General features: G+C 36.0%; 1 protein-coding gene across 4 annotated transcripts in view; it reads right to left on the bottom strand.

The window, feature by feature from the left end:
- Positions 1 to 2,963: 2,963 nt before the first annotated feature.
- The window catches only part of LOC110458921 (sex peptide receptor-like), a 332,734-nt gene continuing 308,180 nt past the window's right edge, over positions 2,964 to 27,517 (bottom strand). For all 4 annotated transcript variants that reach the window (XM_021510899.1, XM_021510898.1, XM_021510897.1 and 1 more), the window contains 2 exons: positions 9,403 to 10,057; positions 2,964 to 6,363 (listed from right to left, as the gene is read on the bottom strand). In XM_021510899.1, coding sequence (XP_021366574.1) covers positions 5,604 to 6,363; positions 9,403 to 9,866 — 1,224 coding nt within the window. In that variant the 5' untranslated portion in view covers positions 9,867 to 10,057 and the 3' untranslated portion in view covers positions 2,964 to 5,603. The remainder of the gene's footprint in view (positions 6,364 to 9,402; positions 10,058 to 27,517) is intronic.

The raw sequence follows: 27,517 nt of genomic DNA on the forward strand, positions 1-27,517 counted from the left end.
CACCCACCCACCCAGTTTATCGGAATGCTTATATTTTCATTTAATCATCTCTACATTTTGACATAACCATTATGTGAAACTTAAATTGAGTTGTGCTGGCTAATTGCGAAAGGGTTGAGCCTCCTTAACTAGACTCTCTGTTCGGCATAGCTTGCGCAGACAACAAGAGTCTGGTTGAACGAGACTTCATTGACCGGTGTGTAGATAAATTCCAAACAATAGCTGTGGTAACCTGATAATTTAGATGAATCGGATGTGTGCTTTTCAGATAGGTGTTTTTTGTTTAACAGAGAATGAATGAATTCTTGATTTTCTTAGTAATAAATTGACTTTGCTGTTCAAGTGACGAGTTCCAGATACAATAAACAAAAGTTCTTCGTTTTGTTATTATTTTGTGTGTTTTGAGGATGGGGTTTCGGTCTTTCGTATGATGGCTAATTTGAGCCGTTTCCTCCAAATTACCATGAAAAGACGTTATTTATTTTTTCTTCATTTTCGTAATTTTGTCTATCGTAATTCCTCTTAGGGAAATCCAGTCGAGTAGAGTACCGTACTTGGGGAAATAGCAAGACGTATCCATTCGCAATGCGATTCGTTAGTTTGGTAAAAATAACAAATGCTATGATTGCTTTGAACACAAACATTAATTGAAAACGTGTTTTGCGAGCTTTCGAAAACGGCTGTTTCTTTTGTCAAGTTAGAGTGCAAATGCCCAGTGTCTTGACTCTTTATCCCCGGAAAAAAACTCACTAAGCCACAGAAGGAGTGCTACAATGTAATATGTTAACCGATTCCGCCCCTTATTGGAAGTTAAAATTGGTGTCAGAAAGATGACTCAGCTGGGTGCCCCCTCGTCTCTATTCGTTTATATACCCTTTCCCACGTAGCACAAATTGATTCTTTGATTTCCTGGACTTTCAATTTGTCCTCCCGTTCAAACACTTCCGAGTTGTTCCAGTCTATGATGTGGTTGTTATCGTGGTCTGTAATGGCTGATTTATTATATTGTTTCTTCGATGTCTTTCTTGTATTTCTAGTGTAGACTTGTAGACACAAAGTATTTATGGTGCTCTTTTAGGCGTGTCCCAAATTTCCGGCCATTTTTCCCGATGTATGTAAGGTTGCAGCTGTTACATGGACTTAGGTTAACAGTCCCTGTTTTGCCTTCCCCGATACTGGGCGGAATAAGTCAACATATTAACCGTCCCTCTGACTACCTGTAGTATTAGAGTCCTTCATGGCGAAATGTCTCGATGTTTTCTGACAGCTGAATTTACTGACTCGGCACACTGTGGCTTCCGCGAGTTGTTTTCAGCGGTTTGGGGTCGAGACACCGGTCATTTGCACCCTTTGTTTGACATTTGAAACAGAAGTCTGTTTTCAAATACTCATAAAAAAGTATTCAATTACTATTTGTGATCAGAACAAACTTAGCATTTGAGAAGTCTTTTTGTCTCACGTGCATGACATTTTCGTGCTATGATGTCGACACAATTAAAATTTGAAACAAGGATTTTTCATATGGGAAAAAAGTGAATTGATGTGTTACATACAGATATTAACTAAATGTTAAAATCTGGATTTTACCTTTTTTTCCAACTCTTGGGAAAATCCTAAAAAATCCCATGGAGATTGTGACAGGCCCAGAACAGGACAGAAAGCAACACAAACTTTTAAACAAAATAAAACAAATTCCAGATATTTCACTGTTTTATTAATTGTTTGGAACTAAATCTATATATCACATATTTATTTTATACAAATTTTCATTTATTCGGACAATGTACAAAGTGATTTCACGGTCTTTTGGGGACACGTGTATCCGGATATTTGTGTAACTGAGGAACTAAATCTTACCATAGGTATCACTAAAACGGAAATGTAGAGTTCTAAAATTTAATAAATGTCCGGATTATTAAGCGTCTGGACATTTTTTTTTTTTTTTTTTTACCTTTTATTTCAAAAAAAGCAAGTGTCAGAAAATTTAACCCTTGAATTCAAATACATTTTCCTGGTTATAAGGGTCCGGACAACTAGATGAAAAATACCACAAAAATGATTTGTAAAATTTAAAATGAATTCGAGTTTAACAAATAAAAAATCAACTTCCAACGACCTCTATACTACAAACTGCAAATGTCAGAGTTATATAAACGTTTTGCTTATTGATTTGAATTGAAGCTGTGTCGAATTAACACATTAAAATGTGGATGTTACAAATCACTTAATTTTCGCCGATGAATTATTTTCGCGAGGATCAGACTGGATTACCTGTCTTAGTAACATTTCTCTCCACCATGCGGAGAGCAGGAACAATGGCAAGCAACATTCGGGAACCTTCGGCACTTTCCGTAAACGAGAAAATATTTTCTCGTTTACGGAAAGTGCCGACGGTTCCCGATTGCGGCAGGCAATACGGTCTATCGTGGGGATTTGAATAATAGAGAAAAGAAAAACGACAAATACAATATAATAACATGATCCTTGCTGAAATTGTCTGAATAAATTGGGCGACAGATTTGAATTCGTGATCACCTTTCATCGTGAATTAACTAAAGCAAAACTAAAAACGTCTTGAACTTTAAGTGATTCGAACCATTCGCAATAAAATAATTTCCACCTTTTTAATAAACCAATAAGTACTCCTATGATATATATTCAACTTAAGTTTATTATAAAAAATTATATACCATTGATAAAAATACATTAGCATACATATTTTGTGTGGGGTTAAACATGAATGGTGTAATAGAGGAAATTACACTACAAAACAAATGGCATCGATTTCAGGATGCATAAGAACAGAAAAGCAAAATGAACGTATTTTATACCTGTTTATTCACTAAAACTAAGTCTTCGGTTTCAGACACAAAAAATAAAATGAGATGGCGCAATGGAGGATACTGTAAATTACTCGATTTTTCGCGGAAAACTATTTTATGCGATTGCGTCCGAAAAAAATATTCGCAAAGACTAGGTGGAAGAAGCAAAACAAATTATAAAATGCCCTGTTCAAATGAACAAAATGCCTTATCGTAATATAGTTGAATTTCAAAGATTTTCATCTAAAATTAATGCGAAAATATTTTTCTCGCGAAAATGACGTGACTTACAGTAAGTATATCAGTATATGAATTTTGTTTTTTTGGTTCAATTATAACTATACACATTGTACATACATTGTTTCAACATGTGGTTTACAATAGATAAAGTCTATAATGAAAAAATATCATAAATCTCATCAAATTCATGACGTGTACAAATGTTGATTGTGGAACCTCGTTAATTCGGCCGATTCGAATATCTCACCTTACGGAAATTGAAATGTAGCATCGATGCAAGAACGAAAAATAAAGACAATGTTCAATTTTAAAATTTACTTATTTGCAAAGATTTACAATGGAAGTCATTAGGTTACATTTCTTTTTTTAAATTCAAAGAAACACCACTTCTTTTTCAGGATAGTCGTCAAAGAAACATGGAAATACCGGAAAAGACCACCAAGAAAGGTGTTTCCCTCACCGAAGTGTTCGGATGTGCGAAGACCAACAAGAAATTTCTTCGCGGCAATTTAAGTGTATTTGCTAGCGAAAAGACGCTAAAATGTCTGCACTAGCGAAAATCCTGTATACACAAACATTGAGTTGTCCAGAGTAGTAGGGTTCAGAAAATTGTCAAATGTGAACATTCCTTTGGATACAGACATTAAGTGTCCCAATTAGGGAGATTCCTATGTAGACATACGTTGACGTGTCCGGATTAGCGAGGCTCCTTAATACACGGGGTTATGAGCGATCTCAAACCTTCAATCGCATGAAGTTATATAATGTCTGAAATATGCCAATGAATAACACGATGCGACGACGTCATAACAACATATAATGACGTCATGAAACACATTAATGTTAAAATTTGATTGTACGGGATATTTTATATTTGTTATAAACACCAATTTAATAAAAAAAAAAAAACAGGCATAACATTCAATCACGTAAAAAGATGTGTGAGACAAGTGTGATAAACACGCTCATTTCATTGGGTAATTCTTTCCCTTAAAAGATATATGAACATAAAAAAAAAAAAAAATCATAAATAAAAACCCATTTACGAAAAAAACAAATTGAGTAAGATATACATTGCTTCCCAAAGGAATTATATAAGCATACAAATACCTTTTTGACATGACATCAATCAAAACCGATATACATTGCCTTTAAGTTTTCCAATTTAAGTGTAAGTTTTTTTCGCAGACCTACACATCAAGCAACCTTTGGTAAGGCAATCAATTTAATGAAAAAATCGCTTAGAGTATTACGACATGTGTGTATACAAATATTCAACACATTTGAGAGAAAAAAATCATATTACACCAAATTTTGTTTCAAATCTATTGTGTATGTGATAGACAGGCCGATACTGTGGTTACACAGCAACAAAACATCCTATACAAATAGCAAACATAATAAAAAAAAATGTACTATTTCTGAAAACACGAATAATACGGAACAATTTTAGCATCTAAAATAGTGAAATTTATAACTTTTTTCAATGTTACAGACAGTTTACATGTATAGTGAAATCTTGCTATTTCAAATTTTAAACGAAATAACAATATTCACAAAAAATAATCCTCGATTCGTGTCGCTGCATTGGTTAACCAAGAATGCTACAGTGTCAATTTTCCTGGTAATCGTAAATAAAATTATATCGAGACATTTCTTGTATCGTTCATCTGGAATTTCGTTATTTCTACTTTTCATTTAACATGTAAATACACATGTATGCCTTGAAAGTCGGGGATACTGTTTTTCCCATAGCTGCTGCGAAATGCAATATCGGAATTAGCCAATAGCCAAGTTCGTTCTCATTTTCTGCGCTCAAGCTCATTTTTTGTTCTATTCCCACGATTAATCAATAAAAATTGACACTTTCTCAGTGATTTGGAGAAATATTGGAGATACACAAAGCTAATTACCATTTTCAGTGAAAAGTTTTAGAAATGTTTAGCGAGTTACAAGAAACGCAGTTTAAACACAGCGCGCCACCGAAACAGTTTATTTTTTTTGTCAAAAAGAAATACCAGCCACGGAAACAGGTCCTGTGTGACATACAGAAGATTTGTCAAAACGAAACGCCACGGAAACATATTGTATATGACGGTCGACCAGTAACCATACAACACGTTTAAATAGACCGATAAATAGAATTATATGGAGAGATATATGGCTCAGTCGATATACTGTATATATTTATAGATATATTTACAAAATATTATGATACATTACCTTCTTACGTAATTATTCATATGAATGAATATCACGTGATGGCGAGTCTTTTATACATATCTTCTGCAGAACACGTGCTTTTCCATACACGTGTACTCTATTTAATAATCACGTGATTATCCATGAAAATGACCAAGTTAGTGAAAACATCTTTGCCATATCACGCATACACGCATGCGCGGCTTGCACGTCCATACCAATCCATTTTGAATGAATGCGTTTTTAATATATAATTAACAATATATTTATAATATATACGTATAATTCGCAGGCGTATTACACGTCCATGCACGCATCCTTTGCTGATTAACACGTGTGTTACACGTCCGAATCCTTAGTAGCATGCGTCTGTTGCGTGGTGATGTATGTTGTCGTAGTCTTTCGTCGATCTCCCGGAGAGTTCCGAAGGAAAATGTTAAAAAATGTGTCTCGGAATTGTTTACTCATGGTGCAGTAAAGAACAAAATTAATTCCGTTGTTGATCAAGGCCACAATGTCTATGAGGTCCCCGAGAGGGGTGTATACGTTCCGGAAAAATCCCTTTATGAGGCCGCTGAGGACACTCAGAACTCCCTGGGGGGTCTCCGTCAGAAGAAATAACAACACGACCAGTAACAACATGGTTGTTGTTCTATTGCTTCTGTTGCCTTTCTTGTTCTTTTTGTGATTTCCCCCTCCACTTGATGTGGCGCCGCTCTCTCCATCAGAGACCGGAGTCTTGCTCAGTAGCTTCTTTCGGCGTTTTTCCGCATCTCTCATCGTCTTGACGAGTAGAAAACTGAAAACTGTAAGCATTACGCATGGTAATAGTTTTACGAGCAATGCCTGAATCCAGAAATTAAATTTGTTGATAAATTCTTGAAAGTCGGTGTTTTTCTTTTGATTTACCCAATACACTGAAGCGTTCCCCCATTGGGGCCCAATGATTTCTCCTGCGAAGCCATCGTAAATCTCGTAATTAACAGAGTTTGGTATACAGACGATGGTTACGACGATAACGACGATTACAACCGCCAATTTTGCTCGCTGTATATTGCAATATCTTGTTCCTCGCCGTGGGAAACGTATGAATATAAACCTGAAAATAAAAACAAAACAGCTTTAAAATAATGGTTTACGATATTATATCTTCTAATAATGTCAACGAATACAGGTAAAAGGTTAACTAGAAAATATTATAAAAGGTTCTTTTTACACAACCAATAAGAGTTTCTATGTGACGTCTCGATGACTAGTACGGTATGTTCACTGTCACCTTCATCAGACAAATGGCCAGTGAAGCGAACGAGTTGTCCACACAATCGATGTCGTTCGGCTACGCTGTAAGCGTATGTACAATAGTTGTTATATATGTACCGAAATGAATCGATTCAGCTACGCTTTGTTTAATACGTGGTCATAGATGTGCAAGAGTCTATGAACCCCCTCATCTCGATTTAGAACTGGCCCAATGCGGCGTTTAGTTGTTAAGAAAATAACTATTTTTATATCTACTGTCGCAAAATGAGGTTTTCTTGTTTAACTGTTTCAGTACATACTAAATCGATTTGAATTTCGCGAATATTTACTTTCGTGATTATTTGCATGAATAATTAATTATACAGAATGCACCAAAGGAATAACGCCTAAGTATTTTTTTTTAATTATGAGCCACGCTATGGATGTAATCAAGTAGATTAGCTTGGTCATTTGATATACATCAAACGAATCGCGAGTCAGCGTACCCAAAAAATTGACTGGCTTTGATGTCGAGTGTCGCTGCTCTATTATCTTAAAAAGGACAGGTATAAGCCTAACGATTGGTGAAGGTTTTTTTTAACCTCAGACCAATCAAATAGCTTGCCAATTGCCGACAATTTCGTCATGATATACTCCAGGGGTACAGAGAGCGTAAGCGAGCGTAACCCCTGGAGTATCGACGAATCGAGGATGTTATGTTACTCCCTGAACTGAACTGTAAATCAGCTGACATTGTCCCACAGTTCCAACCTTACGCTGAAATGTTAAACCTCTTAATAGTAAACCCATCAAATAAGGAGATGAAAGAAGGCGTCAGGAAACGAGGAAAACTCATTTAACTTATTGATGGCATCAATGTTGAACTCTTTGCTAGTCACAATAACAAAACCACAACCATACTGCTTATGTTTTTGGACAGAGGAGGTGACAAACAATCTTCTAAATATGATTAATTGGTTATGAAAACAATTTAAGAAAAAGGGAACATATTAAGATAGACCAATAACTCGATCATGCGGGACTTTGATAACCCTGAGGACATTTGACCCTTATCAGGCACCAAGAAAAGCACGGAGTTTAAGGCAATTAAACTTAAAATAATGCAAAGAAATACGGGCTAAAAGTGAACTCTAGGAACACACAGGCCATATCCTTCATATACATCAACAACACTCCAATTAAGTTCGTAGATCAGGGTCTAAAAGGGGTAGAGGACTTCACATATCCGGGACTTTTGTTTGGTTTGTTTGTGTTTTACGTCCTATTAACAGCTGTGGTCATTTAAGGAGGTGCCAGATTACTGTGGTGGAAGAAAGCCGGAGTTCCCGGTGATAAACTACCGACCTACTGCCAGTACCTGGCGACCGCCCCACGTAGGTCTCGAACCCGCGACCCAGTGGTGGAGGACTAGTGGTAGCAGCATGTCAGACGACTTAAATGCTTGGCCACCGCTGCCCCCTACATACGGAACACATAGTTACATGTAGTGAAGATGATGGTACCAGTCAGGTCATCAAAACCAGGCTCAGGAAAGCAACGACAAATTTTTGTTAACTGAAACTTGTCTGAAATAAACCTTCGTATCAAGAAAGAATAAAATTATGATTAACTTCGGTAACGTGAAAACAGCTTATTGGATGGCAAATCAAGGGGATTTCAACGTTCTGCGTTGTTTAGCACTTCTTTGCAAAAGATATACAATTCCAAATAGAAAATACCCAGGCAAAGACTTTAACTGGACAACGAACAAGAAAACTCTGGGAACAGATATCAAACTGAAAAAGTGATAAAGGCTAAGACATGAGCGTAGCAAAAAGAACAGCAACTGAGAAAAAGAAGAGGAGATAGACCCAAAGAGACACGGAGACGAAGAGTCAAGAGAGGATTAAATCATATCAGAGCATCGTGGTAGGAGGCAGAAAGAACGACGAATGACGGTTAGAAGTGACTTATGGTTGCAGTCTTATGTGTTGTCGCACAATAAGAGGATATTTAGATATGTCAAAGTATTTAAGAAATGTTCGCGATTGAGTCTTAACAATTAAATACAGATTATAAGGGTTTTGATTTTAGTTTTGCAAGTTCTTCTATAAGCATGCTAAGAGGAAATTGCGGTCATTGAGCTATGAACGCAATTTGATCAGTGTCATTTTGAAGCTTCTCCTCCCGCTTTGTATAACATCAGACAACCGTTAGAAGCAAACATTTTGGTGACGTTAGGCTGTTCAAGGAACCTCGTATGGACCGACGATATAGACACTTCAATATCGAAAATATAAGAGAATATCGGTAATAAGGTAAAAAAATAACTAAAAATTTAGAATGTGCGTATAACCTATTTGCGTTCATACCGGTATTGAAATTGAAAAATACCGTTCAATCCTTTTCGGTAAGGTGAGAAACGTAAACATATTAAGTATTCGACAATCGAGTCGTTTATTTGACAAGTTTGAGCACGACGTTTGTCGGATGTTTGAAATATTATATTGTTCAACAACTATGTAGCACCGTGACTTTTGAAGTACGCCCTTTGTACAGTAAACAGCGAAATTCCGTAAACTACGGAATAGATCCAAAGGAATACTCAATAGTCAATATAACTTTATGCATGTTAAAATATCAAAGATAACATACAACAAATTATTTTGCCTAAACAGAAGGTACGGTACACCGCAAAAAATATTTATACTATACTTGTGCGTGCATTAACAGGAAACGAAAAAATGAACAAACAAACGCTACCGCTTAAAACCGGAAGAGGTTAAAATGAACATTCTACATACCTTAACACTGAGATAGAAACGAATTAACGAAAAAAAACCACCCACAAACTTCCGGTCAAAGCCGGAATTAATAAAAATGGATATTATTTACATACCTAAATACTGCAAGAGTGACGGTCAGCCATATTGATATAGAGTGGACGATCACACTAAAAATGGCGTACCACATCTGGAAACGTGCGCATTCAAGCGTGTCCCGTTTCGGACTGACGTCCGTTCCATATATAATGTACATCCAAAGAGCCCAAGGGAAGTAAGCGGCCATAGTAACGCCATCCGATATAGCTAATCCAGTTAGAATGACATTAGTGGAAGTTTGCATATTTTTTCTCGTCAATACTACAATATTTAATATATTAGCGATCACTCCAAAAACACAAACAATGGCCGCTAGGTATCCGTGTATGGGTTTATACCATTCCTCGAATTTCCGAAGTCCTGAAATTTCTTCCACAGTTGAGACGTAATTACCCATGGTTGACGTGTCGAATACATCCAAAACTGCTGAGTTATTACCAGTGACATTTGGTATATGATATCCAGAGAAATCGTCATTCATAATGAAAATGACTCAGCGAACGCAAATTGTTTTTCTGATCAGGGCGCTCTTAATTTCCAAGCACACTCCGAACCCGTGTTCGCTGATACAGATATTGGTCGTTTCTCGCACTCCGAGTGTCCTTTTATTTGACGTTCTTTTGTGTCGGCGAGTTCCCTTTATGCTTCACTGATGTGATCATTGACGACAGTCTGTAAAGAGAAAAACATATAATAAAACAAAACGGAATCAGATATCATAATTAATTTAACAATCGTTTGACCAATAAATCCATTACGCCCGTAACGCAACTTCATGAATATTTATAAATAGTATGTAATTAGCTGACATATAATTTATAAAGTAAAGGCTTGTTTTCATTTTTAACAATTTAAGGCTGTATGTCATTTTATTGTTTCATGGACTTAACGTACCTCATTTCAAAAAGAGTTCCCATTTACAACACGAATATCAATGGTAAGTTTTTTTGTTATTTAATTATGACACATTAAACCTCAAGCATGAGTGCTTTAAAGTATCAATTCCAGAATACTACATAAAGCTTATTAAAAATAAGTGAAGGAGAAACTTCTAACACAAATTACAGCTATAATGTGTAAGGTGGCATACACCCTTAGGTTGTCGAAACATTTATGTCGCTTGTATAAATAATAATTTTCTCTTTAATTCCTCTCTCTAACCACTCCCTCTTACTTTGATAACGTTTCGAAGTGTAGTCAAGAGGAACACTTTTATATTGTATATATTTTTGTTTAAGAAATAATCAACGTATGTGTGTACATATAACGAGGATGAGAAATTGTTGGAAAAAATAATTTACGAAGGCGGCCGCTTGCGATGTAATGAATGTCACCTTCGTTTCTACCTCCGTACGGCGATGATAAACAAGGTGATCCAGATAATCTAATTATTTCAATTAGGCTTTATTTTGCGCGCGCTAACATTTGTCACGTGATGCCTTTATTTCATCATTTCACAACTAGCTGCTCGTTTCTCTCATTTCTGGCCCTGTGGGCAGTTTTCCTATTTTGTGAATTAACCTGGATATATTCGCCATTTGGTCGACAGACGACGATAACCAATAAACACTGACGTCATGCTTCATGTCAGATGTTTATTTCAATCAATCAAATCCACCAATCTATCAGCATCGCACCTCAATACATGAAATCAACATTTGACAGATTTACAAATACTATTTCAAGTCACCTTCAGCGGAACTTGACATTCTGACCGTGAGCTTGACAGGTTTTAAGTAGAACTAGAAGTTAAATATATTTTCCTGTTGGTCCGCTAGCATTTACCTATCCCTTAGGGGGCTCCGTAAGCAAATATATACAAAATTAAATGCAGGAACCTGCATTCGACTAATGGAACCAGTTACGCGACTCGCTTGTGCGGTGGAGGGTTTTTGGAAGACCGTTGTTCTGTTCGAAAATAACCCAGCACGCGCATTGTCCAATAATTCAAGGTTATAAACCAATGAAAAGTGTTTTTGAAATTCTTGTAAGTAAGACTTTGTCAATTAGCCGTCTTTTGAGTTTCTTGTACCATCTACGGAGTTGGTTTCGTGGCTAGTTTTTACCTCCGTTTTTTTTTAGTTCTTTTAACTTCCGGTTTGCGATAAACACATTTCTATTTAACACTATTATCCAATTTCCTTGTTAGGATTTTAATGTTATGTTGCAAACAAAGTATCAGTTTATTCAATATTGGAGGATTTCTTCCGTATTAAATCATTTCGTGTAGTAAGAGGCGGAATCGTGACAAAATGAGACTCTACATTTATTCTGAAGCACTTTTTAAGCCTTTGGATTAAACAGAAATAAACTCACATAAGATATGGGATAATATTGTTCACGATTATTGCCCTTTTGAACAGATTTCTGTGATACCAAAGAACCTCAACACTTAAATAAATCCCTCCCTTGTGACTAACTCTTCTGCATATTGGAAATAACTACGGCTAACAAAAACAGATTAACTCGAAAGGCAGGTGTTTAATAGGACAGAGAAAATGTCTGGTTATGTAACATTATATACAATGTGAATTTGGAAAATATCACATGGTATGCATTTATTTCGTAAACGCGAGAATAGGATTTCGCATAATCAAACTTATATACGGCAGGGGTTTTGCAGTATGGCCCATGAGGTAGATTATGAAAAAATAATGAATATGGAAGAAATATCTTTCATTGTTATATGCAACATCGTTTAAATAACATCGTTTATTTGGATTTTTATTATCCTGAAAAAATATCTTCTGATAAAAAGGATCGTTTATTTTTTAATTTTCGGTGTACATAAAACCGATTGATGAGGTAAATTAGAAATATATTTACACCACAGCGTCAAACTCAGATCTGAACTACAGTATGGAAAGACATCGAAGGTTGGGGAAGCAGGGATGTTACTATCAAGAAAGTGCTAGTTCACAACCGGAAATGGATACCAAAACAAAAATAAAGAACTTATGTGGGAAAAAAGGACGAGACCAGATGTCTCAGAAGGTTAAGCACTTCTTATACCACATGTTCACACTGCATGATGTATATTTCTAGATTTATAAAATAATTTATTAAATAAAAGATAAATAAATGTGTTTGTACCATGATACAGTGACGTAATGACCCTCGTCGATTATCGTCCTAACGAAATGGCCGAGTCATGCTTACATCACAAAGTGAAGAAATCACCGTGTACTAAAAGTAATTTGAACCCGAACTATGATCATTTTCCGTAGAGATACGTGTAGTACCAATTAACAGGGGTGAATGTGTCGATTTATTAACATTTTACTATGAATGAAGAAATTGTCGAATGCTATCTAATATAAACGTTGATTACCTGTATCGTGACAGTTCTGAAAGCGTCGTGTGTCGCCCTTGACAACCAAACAATAGAAAAACAACACGTTCCGTGAACGAATTGACATATCAATTATCGGATACACAAAGTATGACCTATGGGTACGGAACAGAACAAAGCCGACTTATTGGTGATAACTGTGTGTGGATCCCATTAAATCTAATACTCTGAGACGACGGTCATGCTGTTTCGAAACCATTTGTCAGAACGGCGATGTCTCTAACAGACATTTAGTGTTGTCACATAACGAAAAGAAACATGTCGCTTCACACAACATGAGTTTGAAATTGAACGATTCTCTTTTTTTATTGATGAAGTACACTCTCAACTTTGTAAAATTCGTTGTATACATTATACCGGAAATATGAGCCCATATTAATCTCGGCTTCGGAAACCGGAAGTTCATGTTTTGGAAACCGGAAGCTCCATAAACAAGTACATAAATAACAAACAGACAGCAGAAAAATAAAAGCTGTAGCATACTGTTTTTGTGTGATGTTAATTTTCGCGTTACTCCTTCAGCATCGATCTCAGAGAGTTGAGATGTTCTTTAAAGCACAGGGACCCGAGGACTAGTTACAGTTGATGTACACGGAATATCACAAGATGTTTTAGGGGTTTAGATCAATTTCCGGTAAGATGCAATCCCGAATGATAAGTGAGGAAGGGGTCGTTTTATGGGTGGCATTTCTACCGAGAATCGATGTAAACCCCCCAAAAGTCCAATGTTATTCTCTCTACACATCAGGATAGGTCCATATAAACTTACTGTAACAAGTTCCCCGGTCCCTGTGTAGACATACGAGAAAACCAATGGCCTTGATGATCGTTGATTGTTGGTATGAATTTCAGACACCATACTGTGCGGTCAATCAAGGTCTTCATAGATTCGGTCAAATGGTCAGTTTCAGTAACATGTGTGGCTATTTACTAGCATCTAACGAACAGCTCAAAAGATATGAGTGATATAAACATGCACCCCGGGCCCGTTGGGATCGAACAGGTATCATTACGGATTATTATAGTCCGTGCTAGCATGCTCACAAGGTTTATCTGTAGCCTTGAATTACAGTAATTGCTGGGCATTGCACCTGTTCGGGCATCGGTAGGTCGTCAACAAGCTGGAGACAAAAGCTAACATATACAAAACGTGGAAAGGACAGAAGAGAGGCCAAATAGCGTTCAATCGCTTACCTGATATGTGTTATATCAAGTGCACGTGATTCATTGCAATCCGCCACGTGATTGTTTTTAAACAGTTGATTTCAGTTCGAGTTGAGATCGAGACAACAGAACACATTTAAATCCAAAAGAGAGATTAATAGGCATTAATTTAAAATGATTCAAGATGTTAAACAATCAACTACGAGGGTTGGCCACAGGTTAGTCTTCAATGACCAGTTTTGGACATATCGTAAGAGCTGGACCAATGTACATTGAGGTTACAAAGATAGAACAACCCTCATACTTCAGGCTGGCGAATCGAAGAAAAACCCTTGTGCTACGGATGCTTCACTACTATAAACTACAGACATTTTTCGAGATTTACCTCAGCCAATATGAATGCCATCTGTGTGACAGATAAATAATCGTAACGTCCTGTCACCCAAATTGCATTCATATTGGCTTCAACTGCAATCTGACAGACGTTCAATCCTTAAATGAACTTACTGAAAAGTTGCTATTATTTGTAGATGAAAATTTCTTTCTTGCAAAACAATTATCAACTGTTCACCTGTGCTCAACAATCTATCATAGCTACACATCGTTTTAAGCGATATACCTGTTACGTCTCTTTATATGTCTAAACACACATGTACACAAGTATTTTTTGAAAATGCCTTATAATATAATTTAGGAATATTTTCTGAAGTGTTTAAATATGGATTATTATCTGCATTTTGTTTATTAAGACACAGAAAAAACACAGAACACTTACAAGAACAAAATATTATTGTTATAGGAGAAAGCTAATACATTATTTAAAAACAATAAAACCCTCAGCTGGGGTTAGGCCTAAGACAGAATTATCGTTGACCAATGCTACTGTGCATGTGGGATCAACAAAGAAGAGTTTAAGACATAAAATCTAACCTTAGTGGGTGTAGGAGTAATGAGCATAACAAATAAATAAAAAAATGGCGAAAATGTAATATACACTGAGAAAAAGTAGCAGCAAGCCAGGAAGACAGTGTAAAAAATAAATAGCGTTATTTCTTTATGATATATAGTTTGTTTTAATTGAATTTAATTAAGCATGATTTGAGGAACATTTTGTGTTGAAAACATTAATCTTAAGTAACATAACTGGATTACCTTATTGTCTTTACAATTGGACATTATCCTTCAAAGTTTGAAAGTTTAGCTCTGTTGTAAGCAAAATTTTGTTTTTGTTTTGTTTTTGTTCATTTTTGAAATTAAAATAAAGTCGGTTGCATTTATATAATAACGAACGTGCGTCAAAGTGTACTTTGTTTCAAACGTTGCTTCTATGCATGTACAATCTGCCATTATTTTCAGAATAATTCGAGGTAATTTAGCACATGCAAATACCCACAAAGATTTGCTGCGCTGTTCTTGCTCTGACAATTAAAGATGGACTCCAACTGATCTTCGAAATGCCAAATTAAGCTTCGGTATCAAGGGGATCAATGATTCGTTAATCCGTGACAATATGAAGATTTGACAAGATCATTAATTGGTCTGTCGGTCGAATTAAAAAAGGGAAAAAGATATGTTGCAAATAATTAGAAATGCTTTCATTTCTAACGGAATTCCTCATTGGCGCACTGATTTTGACGTTGGCCAATCAGAGACCTCGTTTTAAATTCTCCGCACGCGTTATGACAAGTGATAGCCTAAAAAGTCAACGAATGAAAAACTGGTTGGTTTATAAAATACAATTATACCACAGTTAGAAATATTTATTTGTAACAAAGATACAGTTGGAATATTTATCATTTCCAAGAATAAGCATAGGACCCCGCCATGTTTAAAACCTTGAACCGTTTTTTGGTTGTTTTACTTGGTAGTTCTACAGTTGAGTTATTGCGACACGTTTGAAAGGTAAAAACGAAAAAAAAAGCTAAATCCGAATTATTTATAGAACAATATTTTGAATAATCATCTTCTTTGTTGTCCAAAAATCACTATATTTCGTCTTCTCTAAAACCGTTGTTGTATCCTTGTCTTACCAGCTGCTGAAACTCATGGACGCTTGTGCGATTTGAAATGAAATTTGTTAAAGCGAGATTTCCGACAACAACACTTGTTTGGTTTGTTAACAAATTACATATATGTATTTGTTCGGCTACAATCCTTTTACTGGTGTAACCTAAAAGTTTGTCTCCACTTGTAACTTCGCTGCCGGGAAATATTTTTTTTCTCTAGTAAACAAATCCTAATGTCACATAATTTTTATAAAATTATAGTATGAAGAGACGGATACAATACTCCGACCAAAGACAACATTTGCGGAACAAAATGAACCCAAAAGTTCAAAAGGAGAATAGAATATGATGGTTTAAAGTTATATGTTCACGCTGGCATGAACGCAAATCGATTACATGCATATTTACCATGAAACCATAGCATACTAATCAAAGGCAAATTCTCCTGAACTCCATTTCTGCTCTTAATGACATTATTCCATTAAATACTCAGACTTTTCTTCATGGATGTCGAAGACACGATATCAATATGAATATAAGTATCTTGGAGATGGTTCAGAGATTCGTTAAAGATACAAGACGCTTTAACTAGATTACACTTTCTTGTTTATCTTTTTTCACATGACTTTGCTGTATGGAATGATACCAGTACATAATTGTACTATGTGCTGTCCACCAGCATAATTTCAATTGCCATTTTTTGTAAAATCAAGTTTTTGTACAACCATTACCAAAAAATAAAATAATAATAATGACATGCAAATATCAATATTCATGTACATAATATACATGTTTTATCATTACTTCAATTTAATATGATGTGTGTAAACTGTTTATAACTGTAAGGAGAGGGCGCTCATAGGCTTTGCCTGTTGCTCAATTCCTTTGTATCTAAGATCTGAACAATAAATATTCTGAAATGAAAAAACCATAGCAAAGAGCTATGGCAGGTTGCTATGCTTATATCCCAAAAGCTCAGTGATCCGCTACTGCGCGGCTCCAACTGGGCACTTTTATGACGTGTCCTCAGGTATATGTAAGAATAGATTATTGTAAACAGACGAATTTAAGGCCATGGCTATTAATACACGCGTTTCACGATAAAGACTCAACAAAATGCTTATATCGCGTTATGATGTATGAAACACAAGATCGTACAATCATTACCAACAAGTTTGAAAGGGTTTAATTTTCATTACTACTGCCTACGTCATGCCGTTACTTGTTTTCTTAAGCTACTATATTTTTTGATAAAGTTTTTGTATAAAGAAAGCGCCACCATCAATACATCATACAGTACCTCATTTGTAACATTGAACCACTCATTAATTAAAGTCACAGGATTACATTCAATCAATCAGAATTGTTATAATACTGTCAAGAAGTTATGTGTGATAGGTTAGTTAAATTAGTATATATATATTAACTAATGATTGGTTTGGTTTAAGTTTGTTTAACGTCCCATTAACAACTAAGGCAATTTAAGGACCTGCCTCCATGTGTGTAGTGTATGCCTGCTTGCGTGTGTGGGAGTAGTGTGGCAGATTTTAATTGTACATAGGATCACGGTCGCCTTCTAGCTTCGAGCTAATAGTGAATAAATACACGGATACTTCAGGAATGCATGTACAGGTAAGTTTTTTCATGAATTCAAATAGTCAATGCAATTTTGCGCCACTCAAATTCTTCATTCAAAAGTTGAAAAGTGTGTCTACCTTTGATCAATAAAATTATTTACCAGATTTCTGGTAAGCGTCGTTCTGACTGAACGACTCTCTGTAGGCGTAGCTTGCGCAGACAAGAGTCTGGTTGAACGAGACTAACTTCTAAACAGAATACTAACACTCCTGCAGCATCCCCGCAAGCACAACACATGTGGAGGAATAACAAAAACAAATAGTTAGTAGCTTGTATGACAGCTTTTAAGAAAAGACAGAGGTCCCAGTGGGGCAGCAGATAAATTCTGGTTTCCACTGACTCTCCAGGGGCCTCCTCATTAGTCACCTCATACAATCATGCAGTGAGATATAGCACGTCTTTTNAAGTTTTTGTACAACCATTACCAAAAAATAAAATAATAATAATGACATGCAAATATCAATATTCATGTACATAATATACATGTTTTATCATTACTTCAATTTAATATGATGTGTGTAAACTGTTTATAACTGTAAGGAGAGGGCGCTCATAGGCTTTGCCTGTTGCTCAATTCCTTTGTATCTAAGATCTGAACAATAAATATTCTGAAATGAAAAAACCATAGCAAAGAGCTATGGCAGGTTGCTATGCTTATATCCCAAAAGCTCAGTGATCCGCTACTGCGCGGCTCCAACTGGGCACTTTTATGACGTGTCCTCAGGTATATGTAAGAATAGATTATTGTAAACAGACGAATTTAAGGCCATGGCTATTAATACACGCGTTTCACGATAAAGACTCAACAAAATGCTTATATCGCGTTATGATGTATGAAACACAAGATCGTACAATCATTACCAACAAGTTTGAAAGGGTTTAATTTTCATTACTACTGCCTACGTCATGCCGTTACTTGTTTTCTTAAGCTACTATATTTTTTGATAAAGTTTTTGTATAAAGAAAGCGCCACCATCAATACATCATACAGTACCTCATTTGTAACATTGAACCACTCATTAATTAAAGTCACAGGATTACATTCAATCAATCAGAATTGTTATAATACTGTCAAGAAGTTATGTGTGATAGGTTAGTTAAATTAGTATATATATATTAACTAATGATTGGTTTGGTTTAAGTTTGTTTAACGTCCCATTAACAACTAAGGCAATTTAAGGACCTGCCTCCATGTGTGTAGTGTATGCCTGCTTGCGTGTGTGGGAGTAGTGTGGCAGATTTTAATTGTACATAGGATCACGGTCGCCTTCTAGCTTCGAGCTAATAGTGAATAAATACACGGATACTTCAGGAATGCATGTACAGGTAAGTTTTTTCATGAATTCAAATAGTCAATGCAATTTTGCGCCACTCAAATTCTTCATTCAAAAGTTGAAAAGTGTGTCTACCTTTGATCAATAAAATTATTTACCAGATTTCTGGTAAGCGTCGTTCTGACTGAACGACTCTCTGTAGGCGTAGCTTGCGCAGACAAGAGTCTGGTTGAACGAGACTAACTTCTAAACAGAATACTAACACTCCTGCAGCATCCCCGCAAGCACAACACATGTGGAGGAATAACAAAAACAAATAGTTAGTAGCTTGTATGACAGCTTTTAAGAAAAGACAGAGGTCCCAGTGGGGCAGCAGATAAATTCTGGTTTCCACTGACTCTCCAGGGGCCTCCTCATTAGTCACCTCATACAATCATGCAGTGAGATATAGCACGTCTTTTCTTTTCCCGATTCCACAGGGGAAATAATGGAGAATAATCAGACATGGGATTTTAACACTTTTGTGAATAGGTAACTAAGAAAGAAACAGCATTTTGTTCCACTGTAAACATATTTGTAGTAAATATCAATACCAATAGTGTTAAGTTAATAACAAATAATCACCCGATAATTGGGAACGGAACTTGCACCCTTAAAATCAAATGCTTCAGCACACTTTTCTCTTTCCTGTTACACGTGTTTTACCAAATTACTCTTTTACCTGATTGTAAAGCAATATCTAATTCACACATGGCAACAGTTAACATAACATAGCAATCCAGAAATCATTCATGCGTGTCTTCAGATTATGGTTGCTTTCTGTGTAAATCAGCAGTCACCATGCGTGTCTTTTTTTCATTGGAATAGTGTAACAATGGGCAGTTGTTTACATGCAGTATATGATTCCATTAACTAAGCCGTAGTGTGTACGATATGTTTATGTTGGTGTTTATAGTACATTGATTCTGGTGTCAAAGAAAGGGACTTGCAGGAAGTTGCTGAGCAGTTTTTTTGCCAAAGAAAAGCTGAAAGGTGAAAAAGACAGTAAAGACAACAACGGAAACAAAACGGACACAGTTTCATCTTAACAGTGAACACCTCGGTGAAGATTACATAAGGATATTGTACCGTTTCCTCTACACAGAGTCAAAATGACAGTTGACACATCATAGACTGTCTGATGAACTAAGATCATTTATACTGTGACGCTACCATCCGACAAATAGATGCACACACATATGCAGGATATTTTTCAGGAATAAGAAATTAATTTTATATGTGGAAATGTGGTGATATTTACTTAATATATGAGGTTTTGTGACAAGAATAAATCTGTTGTACCAAGTTACATGGGTGACATGTATGTATAGTTTCCGAAATAAACTATTAAATATGGTTTGAAGACAAACTGTCTGATGATAATATTATTCAATTATAGCCTTTGGCTGAGGTCGATACCTGGATTTATCAACTCCGGAAAAGATATATTAACCGAGGACGCCCTTTAACTTCGGTCGATACCTGGATTAATCGACTCCACGTGATGCACTCCTGGCCAATCACTTGTTGGGAATAATATGAAAAAATAATAAAAACCGATACTGACTTGGAGGGCGTGATTTGTGTTGAAGGACTGGGTGTTTCTAAAATTAGAATTATGACGTGGGTCCAAACAACGCACCGCCCCGCTTCTGTAGCTTTTTTGTTGTGATTTTTTTCAGATTGCTTACATTACTTTTCTGAAAAAAATAAAACAATTGTAGCCTTAAGTTCGGTCGATACCCGGATTTATCGACCCGAGATAAGATATATTGACCTCGAACTGCGTTTTGGGTTAATATATCTTTTCCCGAGTTGATAAATCCAGGTATCGACCTCAGCCAAAGGCTATAATTGAATATTATTAGTTTTTCATATTATTCCCAACAAGTGATTGGCCAGGAGTGCATCACGTGTCCACCGATAAAATCTGATATTGACTTGGAGCGCGTGATTTTTGTTGAAGGACTGGGTGTTTCTAAAAATAGAATCATGACGTGTCTCAAACAATGCACCGTCCCGCTTCCGAAGTTTTTTTGTTGTGTTTTTCTTTTCAGATTGTTTACATCACTGTTTTGAAATAATAAAACAATTGTAGCCTTTAACTTCGGTTGATACCTGGATTTATCGACCAGAGAAATCCAGGTATCAACCTCAGCCAAAGGCTATAATTGAATATTATCGGTGGACACATGATGCACTCCTGGCCAATCACTTATCGGGAATAATATGAAAAAATAATATGATGACTTATTAGACCGGGACATTATTACTGTTGAAGTGATTCAGTCTTGCTCAGGATCCTGCATAGATATTGTCTCTCCAAACCATGAAATAAATGATCTACTCTTTGTTGTGCTCAGTGTTATGAAATGTTTGTGACTTTTAAAATTCAACTAAATTATATCACAATTAGTTGTACATGATGGCTACGCATGTACAATATTGACTTAAAAGTATTTCTCATAAATGAAGTTTTTCTCAACAGCAATGTAGTACAATATTAGTTATCTCTTTGTTAGGAGGGGTCTGCGGGCTCATAGACCCCGTATGGTTGTTTTAGACCCCGAGCCGAAGGCGAGGGGTCTATAAAAAACTAAAGTGGTCTATGAGCCATTAGCACCCTCCTAACCCAGAGATAACGAATTTGTCGCCCTGACAATCTTTCATTACTTTTTTTTTCTGCAAAATTATAAGTCACTTTGTGAGTTTGAGTTGTATTTGACTTCTTCCAAAATAGCCCCTACCGGACAAACATTTTCGGCAATATTTCGGATACTACACAACCATATTTGTAATAAGCACCCTAGCGGCCCTTCATTGCCTATTTCGTTGAATTTGCTGTCAATTAACTAGGCTATTTTATCCTGTGAATGATTGGCACATCTCGAACGCTCGTGCGTGTCGGACGCCATATTTGTTGTAATGAAGAGATATTCTAGTTTGAGTTATCTCCGGTTGGTTGGTTGGTTGGTTGAAGGGTTTAGCGCCTACATGGTTTTTATAGACCCCGACAGAGCGGGTTCTATAGAAAGATAGACCCCGGCAAGATATCCAATTAGAAAGATTCAGCTGAACACTTCAAAAACCATCACTTGTTGGATGACTATGTTCAGGGTTAACTTATCGCAAAATAGGTTTTCATTACTGATTCTGTTAGTCATTTGCATTGTTTGCAGTAAAAAAACCAAAAAACTTTTTACGTATAAACCTCATCACGAGGATATATTACCATGATCTGAAGCACTATCAAAACGTTGACCATTTCTATGGTTGTACAATTGTATGCCTGTTCAGGCAAATACTGTTAAATGTTTATTTTAAACCAGCTTCAACATGGTTGATATCTATTTATTGATTTGTTTTATACGTATTACCATCATGAAGAATGAAAATTAGCCCAATTTACAGCAAGTTTATTATTAAGATTGGAGATGATTAATCTGTCCAATAAGTCAAACACTTTTAACGACTTCTCCTGAAGAACTGAAAGGTATAGAGTCTTAATATTTGTCTGGTAGCTTCTTTTGGTTGAGCCCGACAAATTATGAGAACGAACATGACCTTGATCTTCTTTCAAGGTCATATGGGTCAAATATGTCAAACACATCAAACGACTTCGTGAATAATGGACAGACCTATAATCATGATATTTGGCCGAAAGCTTCATTCGTAGGAACCCGACAAAGTCTGCGAGTGAAAATTACCTTGACCTTCTATCAAGGTCACAGGGGTCAACTATGTCAAATTCTGCAAACGACTTCTCCTGAAGAAATGAAAGGTATATAATCTTAATATTTTGCTGGCACTTTGTTTGGATTGAGGTCGACCAATTCGCGAACGAAAATGACCTTGAGCTACTTTCAAGCTCACGGGGGTCAAATATGTCGAAAACATCAAATGTCAAATACTTCAAGCAACCTCTTCTGAAGAACCAAAAAGCATAGGTTCATATGATAAGATTTGGCTGGTAACTTGAATATTTTGAGCCAACAAATATTGCGATTGAAATATTTGTAATACAGTATAATATTTAATGAGAATTATTTGCTATAACTGCTTAAATTTCTAGGTGAGCGATACAGGCCCTCTGGTCCTCTGGTTTATATTGAGATTAGGACATTTAAAGGTGTATACACATATGTGCAAATGTGACCGTGAACCGGGGTCAAGGTGATTCGAATAAAACAAAACATGATAGTCCTTCATCCAAGCATATTACTAGCCAACATATCAACATATCAACATTTTTGGCATTTTGGTTATTCAGAAGAAGAAATTAAAAGTTTTTAAACATATTTGACATCTGTAAACTTGGAATATAGGTCAAAGTTAAGAGTGGTTCCCCGATCGGACGTGTAAAGGTATGGGATCACCTGCCCGATCACGTGGGTATTCTCCGGGTACTCCGGTTTCCTCTCATGGTTATCATCATGGTTATTCAAAAGAATTCGTCTTGATCTTGAATATAGGTCAAGGTATTTCATTTAAACAAACTTGGTAGCCCTTCATACACGCACGTTACTGGCCAAATATCCTCACCCTGGACCTTTCGGTTATTCACAAGAAGATTTTAAAGGATTTTGGCCAAAATGTAAAACAAACTTGGCAAAAATTCTTTAAAAGATTGAAACCTGTAATATACTTGAATAAATACCGAATCATCCATCGACAAGCTTTCAGAAGAGTCTTGTTACTTTGATATAGGCAAACACATTAAGGCAAACGATTCTTACTGGCGAGAATTTTATTGAGCTAACCGATCACATGCCAGAGTTACCTGTGACGTCATATTGTGGCAGGTTTTGGGTGATTGGTCCATACTAGAGTAGCCAGGGTCCAGGAGTAACACCGGTAGGGGTCCTGTATATTTCTGGTGTTTTTTTTCAATGAACAAATCTGACAGTGTTATTCTTGGCATGAACTATGTATATACATACTTATTACAATTCTCGACAAGTTTAATTTGAAGGCAGGCGAAAACAAATCCCTATTTACGTAAAAATTGACATCGGAGGAGGATTCTGTTATGGCAGGGACGTACATAATATACGCATATAGAACAGCGGCTACACAGAATGAAACCTAGGCTACTTTCACTCAAGATTTATAATAAAATAAATAGGTATTAAGTAATAGTCAGTTTACTTTTATTGCGACTCTTTAGAGTCATATATTTGCAATGTAATCTTCTGAAATCTGCTGACAAATTGCTTGCATTCCTCCTACTCAATATATATATATATATATATACCTCATGTGACGCTACGTATATATCCACAAATCCACGTCTAAAAGTGAAAGTTTTACCAAACAACTTTTGCATCTGAGTTAGCATTAGAGCACGTAAACCTGCGAACGCATATAGTTTGAATTTGGTTTTGTAATAATCGCGAATGTAGATCACATGAAAAGATAATCGCGAATGTAGATCACATGAAAAGAAAAGACACCGGACAGTATAGTTTAATTGTATACCCACATGTATATGTGAACAACCAATTTATGTCTTATGTCAATATCGAGCTGTCACTGTCACGAACAAAATTGAAAAGCATGATAGCTTAAAAAATGATTCTTTGATACGAAAATTAAAATGACCCTTCCCCACTCCATGATTTTTTTTTCGTTTAACTTTTAATCAATTTATTGTAAAATCATAAATTTTCGTGGGACATTAAATTTCGTTTATTTCGTGGATATTAAAAATCCACGAAATTAAATCCCCTAGAAAACCTAAATTTCGTATGATATTGATAGGGGAAAATCAGAAATCATCGAAATATAATGTCCTTGAAACAGGCTAGTATATGAAAACCACGACATTTTAACCCCACGAAAATGCCGTTCCAAGCTCCTGGAGCGTTCCTGGCTGAACATTTCTAGTAGAGAGAGCTGTCTGCAGCATGTCCCACACATGCTCGATTGGGATTTAGATCCGGCGAGCGGGCTGGCCAATCCATTCGTTGAATAGTCTCTTGCTGTAGATACTGCTCAGTCACCTTTGCTCTATGTGGCCTTGCATTATCGTCCATAAGGATGAAGTTAGGGCCGATAGCGCCAGCGTAGGGTCTGACATAGGCATCAAGGATTTCATCGCAGTAGATCCGGGCCTAACGGGTACAATTATGGAAGACATGGAGGTCAGTTTTCCCACGAATGTTTATGCCTTCTCACACCATCACTGAACCTCCGCCATATCGGTCATGTTCCACAACGTTACCTGCCTGGAACCTCTCCCCAGGTTGTCTCCATGAGGGGCAGGGTTCGTAGGGGAAAACTTGGTTAAAATTTCAAAACGCCTCTTCCTCAGACTCGGATGTACCAGAATCGAAAGCACTTCATGAATGAAAAGGTCCCTTGTTACTTTATCTGAATTGTAATTTTATTCCTTTGGGAAGCTGGGGTACAGTTTATTAGAATTTATACAGGGAAATAAAACGTTTTGGTATATTTTGTCCATTTTCAGCAGGAAATAATTCAAAGGTGGTGTCAATGTTTTGCCCACGCTTTGATTTATTTTATTCGTTTGCCATGTATATGTAGATACATAAAAAATATCAATAACTGCATAAATTATTATTCATAATTACTACTGATAACCGTAGTGGACCTCCTGGCATAACACCAGGTTGAGTGACGGGGGTATCCGCACAAAATGACAGATAAATGTCACAGGCGAATGTTATTTTGAAAATGAATTATATAGTAGTGTATAGTGATTAAAAAATTACTGTTATTTTGATACAAAATATGTCATATTGGTATACATAAAGTAAGCGTAGTGATACTTTTAATTAGAAAAACATGCAAAATTTTCACAAAATTTAAAATATAACCAACGTTGTCAACTTGTCTATTTTAAACTTCTTTAAAAACTTTCCATTTCTATAATCTGTCAACATAAGGATATTACTTCTAAGATATATATTATTAATTGATTAATTTATTTATTTGATTTTCGCGTGCAATTTGTTCGTCCTTTATGAGTAGGTTGTATACACGAATCCTTCAAGATTCGAAATTAAAAGGATGCTATTTCAATATCATTATTATCACAAAATTATTATCTTTGTGATTTATATTCGCCGACGATTTAAATATGAAAATGAGATCCCACGAATTAACGGGAAAAATAAATCTCTTATAAAAATTGTAAGAAAATTTAAGTATTTACAGGATAACACAATTGAGAACTCTCCTTTAAATAGAGGTGCGTGTCACGGTCAGGTAGCATACCTCCTTAAGTCCACCTCGGATAAATAATAAATCTACCTCGGATACACAATATGACAAACAGATGTAAAATTAAGTTGAACCATTCCTTTCCCCTTTTCGGTTCTAAAAAATTCTCTTACATTTGTAGTTTATATATTATATGACAGTTTTAAACTAGAGTTATGTCAGTGTGACATTAAGGCCGCTCACCACTTTAAATTTAATTGCTTCAGTAAGACGTTGAGCATCAATATCTTCTATAGTACCTCAGATATGTGTTCTGTATTCTGCTAATTGAAAATCAGGTCATGTGATGATGTTGCCTTTGGAATTTCCAAAATAAATCACTTCTTAAATGATGCTTTAAAAACATTCTCCCTCTCCTCTTTTTTCATCCTCTTTAAGTGTGACGTATTGTTGTAATTTTAATTAATCCTCCAATGATGTGACATGACCATTTACATGCAGAATCGGTGAATGGATAATAATAGGTGCATTTTGTGCTTGGGAAATGAAGGATAATTAACAGTAGTGGGAAAACATGCATGGAGAAAAGAGACATTGTACTCCTTTTTCATATATTTTTTTTATTCATATCAATAATAATTATTAATATATATAGTGACCTTATTTCCTGTCATTGAATATACAAAATCTCACAAATGTTCTTGGGATATACTTTACCAACGTAAGAGTTATTTCCCTTACACCGGATTGAATAATATTTTGACACGGCGCGAATTCTTGTCAAACGGCAGCGGCAGTTGTGTTATGTTCTTAAATTGTTACATTTTCATAAACAAATACACCAGAAAAAGCATACACGGTTCACATATCGTTTCGTCTCAGAGCCATTACCTTTATCAACCTAAGCACGATATGTCATATTACGTTCCCTTTTGAAACATCAAAATAAAGGTTATACTTCATCACTCATTTGGTTTATAAGTATATATATATATATTATATACTTTTTCCTTCTACAGACAGCGTCAATGCCTGCCAGTCTTCACATGTGCTTTCTCTAATCATATGTGTTTCACACGCGTAACACTCCTCAGATCTCAATCCGAGTTGCTAAAACGCTCAAACTCAGTGCACGAATTTCACCACCACAACACTCGTAGAATGCACCGCAGATGCACATTTTGTTTTTCCCAGCAATTATTTAAAGTATGGATTATTATTTGGAGAAGAGTATCAGAAGACTTTATGTAACCCACAGGTGAGTGTCAGAGATTCTACTTTCTATTTACGATAACGAAACTATATAGCGGAAGCATGCAAGACTGAATTATGCGCACGCACCCCGAACGGAAGTGGGTCCGTCATTTCGTTCCCTGGACAGAATTAATAAGCTCTCGCCAAGAGCGGCTTAAAAACTCTCTCCAACGAAACGCGATTTTTAGTCAAACTATAAGTCCCTCTGTTTTGAAAGCTT

This window comes from Mizuhopecten yessoensis, unplaced genomic scaffold (genome assembly GCF_002113885.1).
Source record: "Mizuhopecten yessoensis strain PY_sf001 unplaced genomic scaffold, ASM211388v2 scaffold9847, whole genome shotgun sequence".
Classification (NCBI taxonomy): Eukaryota; Metazoa; Mollusca; class Bivalvia; order Pectinida; family Pectinidae; genus Mizuhopecten; species Mizuhopecten yessoensis.